Source organism: Vigna unguiculata, chromosome 2, assembly GCF_037176805.1.
Source record: "Vigna unguiculata cultivar grain cowpea cultivar isolate G323 ecotype 2 chromosome 2, ASM3717680v1, whole genome shotgun sequence".
NCBI classification, from domain to species: Eukaryota; Viridiplantae; Streptophyta; class Magnoliopsida; order Fabales; family Fabaceae; genus Vigna; species Vigna unguiculata.
In genome coordinates this window covers 27,214,300-27,226,653 of record NC_140793.1, presented here as the reverse complement: position 1 = coordinate 27,226,653, position 12,354 = coordinate 27,214,300, and the positions used below count along the sequence as shown (strand labels likewise).

The window sequence follows — 12,354 nt, the reverse complement described above, 5'->3', positions numbered from 1 at the left end:
TACCTTTCGTACGCTTCATGTTCATCTGAGTGCTTCTCGTTATTATAACTATGTGATGTTTTATTTAGTAGTGTAATCTATTAAAATGGGATGTCACAGGTTTCATCTCTTTTTATTTTTCTATTTATAAATGTATAATCTATATGTTTTGGCATTATGTTCAATTTTAATTTAATATTGAGAATAATAAAGACACAATTATAATTTAATGTATGAAATTACATAATCCCTACTCACAAATTAATATGACATTATCATCACTTATTCCATCAAACATTTGGAAGGAATTAAAATAATTATACCGATATTAATTTCATAATTCATTATACATGATCTCACAGTTAATTAGACGCAATTTAGTACATCTAGTACATCTAATTCTAAACAGTGCAGGGTTTCTAACATTTCTTGCTACATTTAATTTTTTTTCTTTTTTTAACTAATAGATTAAATGCACATGCAGAAGGCACCCAACATTCTAAACAAAGTCTAAGAACACACGATCATGGATTTAAATCATGCAAATATATTTATTTCATCATAAACATTACTACTACACAAATAAATATTATATTCACATCTTGAAATGGCAAGTTGTCATAAGATATGAGAAAATATTTACATCATAACAATGATATAAACTTCCAAAAGTTATCAAACATATAGGCTTCCAACTCTCCCAGAAAGTGTCTCAAAAATCTAAAAACACGCTAGCATTACAACTACGTTATACCTTATACTGCCAATATCTTAGAGTACATGAAAGAAAAGGAAATACCTTCATAAGTCAAGAGTTTTTGGTTAGTAAGTTAGCATAGGTAAGGATTCGGGAAATGGTGTCAAAACTCCAATTAACCTCTGTGGGAATGATTTTTAGGATTGCAGTAAGTACATGATGAGTAACCAAACCAAGTCTTTCTTCCTCTCTAAACCCACACTACTGTTTCTAGAGAAAATGGGGGCTTTGGGAGACCAAACTCTTCGTTTGTGATTGTCAACGAGAAATGAAAATTTTGGACACACAAATTGGACAATTTTGGCTGATATGCTGAGGGTTGTTAGGAGTACTCATTTTTATCATTCGTTTTCTGTTTATAGGACGGTGGAAGAGGGGTTTAATTGTCAAATTACTTCTTTTTCGAGGAATTCTATTGACGTGGAGGTTCATGATACAAGGAGGGGATGATAAAGAATTAATTGAGATTCTCTATTTTCCTGAAGGAGTTGAAGACGGACTGGTTGAACTTGTTGAGACAACATTATTGAATGTTTAATTTACCTCGGTGCATAATAGGTAATGTTAATGACATTTTATCTTTGGATGACAATTTACCTTGGTGCATAGTAGATCATCCTCTTGACTTCATAGATGTAGGCTTTTATCTATATAGGATAATAAATCGAATTAATAATTATCTATACAGAGATAATATTTAACACAACCATCTCTTTGTTATATCTCTACTTTACAATTTCATATGATTATATCGTTAATTAAAATATAAAATCTTAATATTCATTTTAGCTCATCATTTTTTTCACTCAATGACTTGAATGTAAAACCACCGTTTGTAAATAGATCTTTATTTAGTATTGTATTCACTTCTCATTAATTTTACACACAAAAAGGTCAAAGCTATTGCTTCCTGCACTCCCCACAATTACTAATTACACCTTCACAATACTATAGGGAAAAACCCAAACATTCTGACAACAGTCGCATCGCTGCTATAGAGAAAGAAGAAGAGAGAAAAAATGTTGCAGAGATACAAGAGAAGAGAAAAAACGCTGCAATGCATAAAAAATCTCAATCCAAAAAGTATTTCAAAAAACTCTTTTTAAAACATATTTCATGTTTGGATGTTCTGAAATACTCATTCTAAAAGACATTATATGCATTTCAGAAAATTAATTTGTTCTGCAAATCCCATTACAAAAATTTTATTCCGAAATATATTTCATTCATTCTGAAAATTCTCTTCCGGAAATCTCATTTTAGAAACTTGATTTTGAAAATTTTATTATGGAAATGACGTTCTAGAGCGCTTGTTCCAGGAAATTTTTGAAATATATCGAAAAGTCGTTTGTATGGAAGATAAAATGAACATTTTGAAAACTTGAGGAGGACGAAGAAATTCTGAGGGTGAAGGAAGTAAAAGCCGAAGATCAATTACCTTAATCTCATAAAGAGTTCGGCCCAAATTCAATAAACTTTGGATAGAGACATGTTTGAATGTAATTTTATTAATATTTCTCGTGAGTTATCAAGCTTGGAGGAAAGTCTAGATAGAGCCTAAGTTTCAACTTCGTGGTTCGATTTATTCCCTCATGCTAGCCTGCTAAATTTGATAGAACCAATTTCATATCATGATCCAATTATTCTGAAGCTTCATCGCAAGTTTATATTTGAAGATGTATGAGTGGAGAGAAATTATTTAAATGGTGTGGTCTAAATTTATGACTCAAACACGACAATTTCCAAGTTAAAAGATGTGCTCATAAGACCTGGATCAGTGATGGCAAGAGACTAGAAACAAATTTCGTAATGATATTGACAATCTCAAGAAGCAATTGAAGGTGCTCAGGAACTTGATTACTGCAGAGTTTGTTTCGAAACTTCAACTAGTAGGCGACTTGGTTGGTGATCAAGATGGTGGCTAAGAAATATTTTCTCAACCTATATACCCTCTAATAATACTTAGTGTTGGAGGTTAAAAACTGTTTTAACCTAATGTATTTCCAAACCAAATGTTTTTTTTTTTTTTCGGCAAACCTAATGTATGATGTATGCATTTTACTTAAATATACAAAGCATGCTATCCTAAAACTCACATTTACTTAAATATATAAATTCAGAAAATTGTGTTGATTCAAAAATCAATATCACATGCACATATTCAAGCATTACATTTTTTATTCTAGATTGTCCACCGCATTGAGAGCATTCGACTTGTTCATAAATGCGATCCTTTTAATCATGTTTTCTTAAATGATCAAAATTTTATTGACTCCTCATTTCAATTTTTTTACTTTCATCCGAAATTTAAAATTTTTCACTTTGATCTTTAATGTACTAAAATCCCCTTGCTCTTTCCATTAATTCGTAACACTAATTCAATCAACTGAATGACTCATGACAGACTGGGACCATTTTCCTATCCGTTTGATTCAGCTCAACCAAACTAGCCTTTTAATCTTTTCCAAACTCATTAATTGCCCCACCAAAGAGCTATTCAAAATTTGCATTTGCTTCTAGATCTTCTCTAGATTTCTCATGTTTCAACGAAGATATGCATACCTCAGTCAGTGTGAATGTAAAAGTGAGAATATAGCAATCAGTTACATCTTCCTTCAATCCTCATCAATAGATTTACAGTTCTGCAGTAAATGATTAATTAGAAAGACGCAGGAGCAGGTACCGTGAACAATCAGATTATAACTACCCTCCTCATCAAAAAACGAAAAGGCAAAAGCAATATTTAGTTAGTCAAAATTTCTTTTTCACAGTTTAATACTAATTTGTCCTTAAATTAGATGGCCGTCACGTACCTTTTTCCTTGCTACTTAAGGAGAAACTCTTTCTCAGCCAAAAAAGAACAATGAATGTATAAATCACAGTAGCAACTACAATGATGGCGCCAATATAGACACATGCAGTAGCAGCACAGACGTAAAGGTACCTACAGAACAATTGAACAAATTGAAAGTGTTACTTGCGGTATCTATAAAAGCAAGGTCAGAAAATCAAAATAAATCCCTATAACTTATAATTCAAAAAATCACTAGGGATAATTCTGTGATTAAATCATGCATCAACTTTAGACATAGGATTCAAGGAAAGCTCACTTGGGAGAAAAAACACTCCAAATAAACAAGTGATTCCTCATCAACAGCAGGACAATTGTGTACACAGTCAAGAGAACAGAATTTATGGTCAGCGGTACCAAGCAAGGAAATCCAAGAAGGGTCTTGAGAATTTCTCCGGAGTTTCCGTTCCTGATAACCAGTGGATAGATCATGGCCTTGACAGAGATGTACAGCACCAGACTCAGAAAGAATAACATGGGGGATGCATAAGTAATGATGAACATTAGAAGACCTGAAAGGAAGGTTGAGTGACTTGAAATTCCCTGCCAATGAAAGGTAAGACCTTGCTGAGGAAATAGATATTCATGGACAATTAAAATCCAAAATGTAAAGTAGAAACTAATATACTTTTTTTTTTTTAATAATTACAAAAAGAGAAATGGGAGACATTACAATAAAAGCTCCAGCTACGTCAATTGTAGCTAGTGTATTACTATTCCCAAGAGCAAAATGGCCTGCCATTCCCAGATAGTACAGAGCAGTAATCTAAAAAGAACACAGCATTTTAAACACTCGTTAAGCATTAAAATTTAAAAGGAAATGCTAGATGCGAAGGAGCAAGTAAATATAACATGCCTCGTCACAGTACAATTAATTAAGTTTGGATTGAAGCAAATTCTTATTTTTAGAACCTCTTAATTCAAGTAGAAAGTAAAGTAAAAGACGCAAAGATCATTTCTAAATAAAAGAACCTCGAAAATCAATTCCAACTATGAATATTATACCAACAAAATTAAGAATAAAAAGTATATGCTCTAATAGTGAAAGATTTTTACACAATCACCTAATCACAAATTACTGTATATAATAAGTTTATTAACTTCTAGAATAACTACTTTAAAAATAATACAAAACATGATTTTTTATTAGTTGACAACGTAAAAACTTTTACATTGACAGTCCATGCCTATTAAGCCCTAAAATTAATAATTGGTATATAAAAAAGGTGAACTTAAATTACCCTATATTAGAATCCAGGTCAATGACTCTTAGTGGGCACCACACTCTGGGACCTAAAACTAATGTCATATCAAATGGAAAAATAAAATCCAATATTTATCCATGAAATCTTGCAACTAACCTCAACCCACTGCTTATGACATGAACCACTGGAAGAAAAAGTAAGCATGCTGGCCAAGAATTGAATAAAGAGCAGCAACACAGGCATCGCATTGATGGATTGTTGAAGCAATAACTGCAGCAGACACCAGAAAGTTATGTACAAGCATCCAACTATGTACAAGGAATCCTTCAATACGAAAATACGTGTCATGTTCTGAACTTCAACAGGAACAGAAGCAGACATGCAGATGTTTTTCCTTGAGCATATTTCAGGAGTTTGCATAGGCATAATCCATGGCAAAATCAACACAACTGCAACAGTGGTGATTCCCAGAACAGCATAGAATACTTGTATTGATAAGTTCTCATCATTATTATATGGGATTGACATGTCCTGATGTTTCACAAAATGCTGTAATACCAACAAACCAGACATAAGCAAGCTAAACCAAATCACTGTTACAACTTTTGTTTTAGACTGCACTAGGTACAATATAGATATGCCCAAAATGATGACCATTGCACATGATGCTATCTGAATCAAGTTTATATATTGGTTGCCAGCCTGCTCAAGCCACTTGGCAATGTCAGGAAGATTAGTCCAATTTACACCACCTTGATGCCAGCCTCCCAAAATTCTTCCAGTAAAAAGAATAAGGAACAGTGAGCTTATTTGGCATCCTGATATATTTCTTTTTTCCTCTGTCGAACTGAGAATATCATGTGCTTTATTAAGATGCAAAGACTGTATTGCTTTACGAAAAAATAAGAAGTTAATTGTAGAAGTTAGGAAATTCCAAATATAATGTTCTTCCTCAATCATGGAACTTGATCCCATACTGATGACAAGGGTCAGGATGCCAAACAAAACGAATACCTCATCAAATTTCCATGGTGTCATATAATTTTCATGATCTTGCGTCTCCCAAGAAGGAATTTCTTTGTGGATGAAAAACACAAGTCCCAAAAGTATCAAGCATGATATGATCAAAGCAGCAACTCCAAGAACAAGTAAATTAACTGGTTTCTGCACAAACACAATCGTGATGAAAAGGAACTGAATGAGAAAAACTTTAAAGAAACAAAGCAGTTAACATGAAATACTGGTTCTTGATGCTCTCAAATAATATTAAGAAATTTTGAGTAAGATCACACATACATCAGTTGCTTTGTGTGATAACCACTCACTTGCTGAACTCAGAAACTCGTGATATGCGGCAAGAAAGCTGTTATAACCTTCTGTACCATTAAACCTAGAAAACAAATGCCAAACAAAAAATTCAAAAATATTTCTAGTGGAACTGATTAAAAGTTAAATCTATGCAGTACAAACTTGTCTAGTACCTGGAGAATACTTTAGCCTTCCAGGCATCATGGAGAGTAGCAGCATTTACGTACAAGCAACAAAACAACTTCTCCTCCCTACCTTTACATTCACTGATTGTGGGTTCACTATTAGTAATGAAGGTGTCACAGAGAAGATTTCTACAGGATAAACCAGGCAATTGTGCTTGAAGTAATCTGAACAACTGCCATGAGTTCAACTGCAGTGCCCTAAGCTTTTGGTCATCTAACTCCCCAAAGAAGCAAAAAGGAAAAGATCACATAATTTTACTGTTAAAAAATATAATATGCTTGATGAAAGCAGATATCAGAAAATGTCATATCACCTGCTGTATTCTTCTGTTAAATAGACAAGCATAGACAAAGAGAACTAACCTGTCAGAGAGTCAACCATTTGAGAGATCAAAACACCAATATTATTTTTGGGAATTGGCACGCCAAAAAGTAAAGCTAATGTTGGTGCAATATCAACCTGGTGCACAGTAATAAGATGTAAATTGCATACATATTTGACTGCTAACCATGATCTCTAGTTAAATGGTATTTTGTCATTGACTCTGATTAAACTGTATGATAGGTTCAAGATTTAAAAACCAGAAGCAGAGAGTGCTGGATAGTTAGATAACAGAATAAGTTGCAAAGGGAAGGAGAAAACTCATGTAAAGACAAAGAGTTTCATTACATATGAATGCATGGTGACAGAAGCAGACTAATACACTGAATGCAAGAAGATTCCTTCATGGCTTGCAAACGAAGGCAAATACATTGAAAGTCAGAGAAGTTAGGAAAATTATCAACAACTGTTAGTCCTGTCTGCACTACAGCCTACAAACATTAAGTATAGTAGTGTTATTACCTGGAAAATTGTGTCAGGATTGGATGAAGAATGGTGAAAGGTATGGGGTTTTGGCCCAATAAATAAGGCTATAGAGTCTGTTTCCTCGTAGGATGAACCCCCATGATTACCATTCTCAGTCATTCCATGGTCACTGACTACAACCTGCCCATCCATTTGCACAAGGGATTAAATATATTTGAAAGGACTTGGTCTTTACAGTTTTAATTAATAATTAGCAAATGATAGCAACAGAAAGATATATAGAAAACATAAACTACAATTTAGAATAAATAACACTTAAGGTACAAAACTACAAATGAAAGTTAAAATAACTATTATAGATATGTATAGTGTACAACAAAAAGTGGAGACTTGAAACCCCATCATGCATTGCTTTCTACTCATCCAAGAACATGTGTTGGAAATAATGTAGTCGTAGAATAATGTAAAAGGGAAGAACTGTTTATTAATTAGGTAATACTGTAAAATTACATTCTTGAAATTATGTGTAATTACAATAATTTATATACCTAATATCTTGTTTCCTCTCTCTCTTCAGTGTACAACCTCAAACATGCAAATGCATCATTCCTGAAGATTAACTATACCAGAACCATATAAAGAAACTAAATAGAATTAAAACAATAAAGGAACTTGTGTTATCTGCCACTTGAATCAATTGGTTATTTGAAAGTTTGTTTATTCCAACTCTCTTACCAAATCCTTTAGGCAGAAAGTTGGTTATCAGCATAGTTCACTATCCAATTCGACATAGGATGAAGAATGTAGGAATTGACAGCTTCATCAATTAAAATATTGAAAATGGGACATTTACCCTAACTACTTCTAAGAAAATTGTTAAAATCCAACTTTGATTCTACTCTCGGCAAGCTAGGAATAACTAAAACTCATTACGCAGCTTGGGGTGTGGGTGTTAGGAATCAATCCTATGTTTAGGAGAAATCACAGTATATCATTAATTGGAAGGGTTGCAATCAACTATTCTAATTTTATTTCATTTCTGTAACTTTGGATTCCTAGTTAATTTTGGGAATATCCTATTTATTGTTTTCTTTTAAAATTCTCTTCCTTTTTACTATATAATGTATCTCTGGACGTATGAAATAACTTTCTTCATTATCATATTCATATTTATTATTGTCTTACTTCGTAAGTGCATTGTAATTTCTACTTTCTTTTCTTTTCTTTTTAGTCACTTACTAACTCTAGTCAGTAACAGTTGCAGTTCTCTTATGGTTATTTTGTTAGAGTATTAATACTGCTGCAATGGATATTCCTCCCATCAATTTTCCACCACCTCAAACTCCATTAATGTTAATGTCTTGAAATGCCCACACCACAATAAACAAGTCATCAATTTCTGTAGTACGAAATTCAAGAAAAAAAGGATTGTCACAAACCAGAAGTGTCTTCCCTTGATCATTTTCTAGATTTTGCAAAGTATTTATATGAATCGTCTTCACTACTTCATCCATTTCAACAAGTTTTGAAGCCATTAAAACACTGAAATAGTATATGTCCAAGTTAAGCTATGAGAACAGAATGAAATGGCATGCATAGAGTGAAGAGAAAATGATGATACCTGTTGCGCCCACCAAGATGTCCAACATGATCCAAGCCTAGATAATGAAGTATCTATAACAAATTTAGTAAAATGTATATAAATGAAATTATATCCACAGTTTAGTAAAACGTATATAAATGAAATTATAAAGCATCATGCAATTTCGAACTAGACAAAATATCCACAATTGATGCATGCTGAAACTAGATAACATACAACTCTGAACAATCCTTATACTACAAATGAAGCTTAAGACTTAACTTTCACTGAGAAGTTTAAAGGCATCAATTTAGTGCATATGTATATTAAAAAAAAGTCAAGAGTTGAAAGAAGTCAGTTGATAACAGAGATAAAAACAAAGCATGTATAATCGAGCAACCAGTAAAATGATGCAGTATACGGTGTAAGTATTAATAAGTAGAACCACAACAAATGTAGTTTTTTTTTCCTACTAGGTATAATCACACAACTGGAGCAAAACCAACTCTTATATTATAGTTGATAAAATCACAAGTTCTTGTTAGGTATAGAAAGAGACAATCAACCTAACCAACTTACAGTTAATAAAAGGTAGTACTAATTTTCTAAGATTTCAATTAAGTTCATCTAACAGCACACTTGGTAGTTGGCACTAGTTATAATAATAAGAAAATGGTAAAGTTGATGATTCTGTTATCAAATATCACAGGATCCCTGAAGTGCATCTCTTGAAAAAGACTAGTGATATACCGTTTAGAATGAAAGGAAATGAAAGGGAAACTATCTCCATGTAATAAAACTGTTAAAGTTCCAAACAACCAGCGGCAGTCGAACAGTCTCTTCTTATTTAATCTTCAAAAATTTACAAACACATTCAATAAAATCATACTGAAATCTTTTCCAAGAAATTTATTTGTATGGAAACAGTTATTTTTCCCAAAAGAAAACAAGGGATATAAACAAGTTTTGGAATGCATGAAAAAACTCAGAAATATGCCAAAACTCACTTGGAAAGGTAGACAACATATGCACACTAGAAAGTGAAATTTATATTTATATCCAAATACAATACACAGAAATAGACCAAAGCAAGAATACACGACACCAATTGTTCATCAGTAATATGACAATAATAAAGCAGCCGCCAATCTTTTGGCCACAAAAAGAACATGCAAATGTTTGAGGGAAGGGCATTAAAACCTTCAGGTTCAATACTACTGACTGAAAAAATAGGTTAAGGTGCAGAGAAAATATGTACTAGTTTGTAAATTGCAAATTATCCAAAAATGGAAATTCAAATAATGTCAGCTGGAAACCAACCAAATTACGAAGTAGTCACAACAATTATTTACCAGAAACTTCCAATCATCTCTACTAAGCTCATCAACAAGATGTCGAGACACATTTTGATCCACTTGTACAGTATCTTTAACCTGCAGTAGTAAAAAGCTTCAGCAAAACAATGTAAAATAATAAAGCAATCATACTACTTTATGTATAAACATATAAACATAAAAGCATAGTTACAACATGCCAAGTAAACAAACACATTACTTTGTCCTTGTCTGAGGCATTAGAAATTATTAATGAGAAATCTTAATGGATTAAGTGGTCAAATCAAATATTTTCATTTTATACTCATAAAGCAAACTTACAAAAAAGCTGGTAACTCCATCATGTCTTTCAAATAAACCAGGAAACAACTTGAGCCATGTATCATCACCATGCATGACCATTTTCCAACCAATCTTAAAGAACTGTGCTGCAATAAGCAAATAATGGTGACATCTTTACCAACAAAAAAAAGGTTGATTTTTCCAACATTGGTTGCTATAATAATACAACTAACCAAGAAGATTATCTTCTAAATAAGCCTGGGTGTTAAAGTTGAAAGCCACATCCAGGAAACCGCCAATTGCCCCAGAAACCATGGCCTGGAAAGAGAAACAAAAAATATATGATCAATAGATGTCAGAAAAAGGAAAGAAAATCAATAAACCGCGTGCCTTCCTTCCTTACTTCCACGTTGGAAACAGGATAGGACACTAACCTTCAAACGAGGCATTGTAACAGTTGGAGCAGCAGCTATAGCATGATATCCAACAGCCGTACCATTTGCCAACAATGACTGTGTATACGGCATAGCTTCCATAAAAACTTTGCTAGGAGGCTGACCCTTCTTGCCAAGCACAAATTCCGCTGGAAGACCATCAATAACCTACAGCAAAACCATAGACCGAAGCTCGTGAAAAATCACATGAGCAACCAAATTAGACCTCAATGAATACGACATCTCCGGAAAAGGTACATACCATTAAGACAAGTCGATCATACAAAGGAGGAACCTCGGATACTTCCTACACAAACAACATTTTCTAAATCCATGAGTGCACACACAACAAAACTAAAAGCAGAAATGATAATTGCATTCCATCAAATCAATCAATCTATAACAACCATAACAGACAAATGAATATCAAACAAATGATTATTCGTAATAAGTAAAGATAATTTAAATATCAAAGCCAAACAAACAGAACAGAATACGCGATTCACCACCACTACCTGATACAAAAACCTGAGACTATCAGGAAGCAGAGACGCATCGCTATGATTTGAGACGTCGCGGACATCGCAGGTCGGTCGTCGGAAACTCTCCGAACCACTGAGGATGAAAGTAGAAAATTGAGAATTGAATAAGTGGAAAAGGTTGGTTCGGAAATGGAATGATAGTATTATAGTGTTACCTGTGGCCGGTGAGTAGTGGTTTGACGGGGAAGAAGCCGAAAACGAAGATGGAGAGACCGATGAACTGGATGGTAACTGCTGCAACGGTGAATAGTGTCAGCTTAGTGCAAGAAACTGACGACATTCGTCTACCGGCTTCTCTATCAGTCCTGGAATCCGCCACCCTAGTAGTCAGAGAACGGTGAAGTTGTAGGGACTAACGGAAAGAGAGTTGGGTGCAAAAGGGACAATTCTTGAATGTTACCGTGGGCTATTTTGTCGTTTGCAATGTACAAAACTATTAATATGCTAACATTTGATCGAGTGAGTTATTACATGTTTGATATTTTTTTCTTTGACTTGTCTTATTCTTTATAGTTTTATTTATTATTATTTATAAAAATAAAATTATTATTATAACTAAAATTAATTTTATTATTATTAGAACTAATAATTATAATAATAATATTATTATTAGTATGATCAATATTATTAAGAATAACTCAAATAATATAAAGAAAGTTATTATTCAGTAATATTATAACATATTACTTAATAAATTAATTGTAATATTATTAAGGCTTAAATACATTTTTCGTCATTATTTTCGTAGTGTTTGTTGTGGATGGTTCTCATTTTAACATAATGTTTAAAATGGTCCTCATTTTTACCGAATGTTTAAAATGGTCCTTATTTTCGTAATTCGTATTTTGTTTTTTCATTTTTTGTGATACCGTTTAAATGTAATATAAACACCCAATGCAATGTAATCTAAACAATGACACCTATATAGTATACAATGTTTCGTTAATGACGACGTCACAGAAAAGGAACAAATAAAATACGAATTACGAAAATGAAGACCATTTTAAACATTCGGTAAAAATGAGGACCATTTTAAACATTCGGTAAAAATGAGGACCATTTTAAATATTCTGTTAAAATGAGGACC

The 12,354-nt window shown here is 32.9% G+C and overlaps 1 protein-coding gene across 4 annotated transcripts; it reads right to left on the bottom strand.

The window, feature by feature from the left end:
• Positions 1 to 3,259: 3,259 nt before the first annotated feature.
• On the bottom strand, positions 3,260 to 11,677 carry LOC114173951 (Alkaline-phosphatase-like family protein). 4 transcript variants are annotated; one of them, XM_028058650.2, is made up of 18 exons: positions 11,423 to 11,677; positions 11,241 to 11,340; positions 10,988 to 11,032; positions 10,726 to 10,893; positions 10,525 to 10,609; positions 10,331 to 10,437; positions 10,028 to 10,108; positions 8,715 to 8,767; positions 8,533 to 8,635; positions 7,130 to 7,273; positions 6,649 to 6,745; positions 6,274 to 6,499; positions 6,089 to 6,182; positions 4,949 to 5,956; positions 4,261 to 4,353; positions 3,847 to 4,130; positions 3,550 to 3,680; positions 3,260 to 3,378 (listed from the first exon to the last, which is right to left on the bottom strand). In XM_028058650.2, the coding sequence occupies exons 1-18, from the start codon at positions 11,545 to 11,547 to the stop codon at positions 3,371 to 3,373; spliced, it is 2,952 nt and encodes a 983-aa protein (XP_027914451.1). In that variant the 5' UTR covers positions 11,548 to 11,677; the 3' UTR covers positions 3,260 to 3,370. The 4 variants fall into 4 exon arrangements, with proteins under 4 accessions (XP_027914451.1, XP_085526069.1, XP_085526070.1 ...); XM_085669943.1 differs by having other exon boundaries at positions 3,260 to 3,680; XM_028058651.2 differs by lacking the exons at positions 3,260 to 3,378; positions 3,550 to 3,680 and having other exon boundaries at positions 3,899 to 4,099.
• Positions 11,678 to 12,354: the final 677 nt, after the last annotated feature.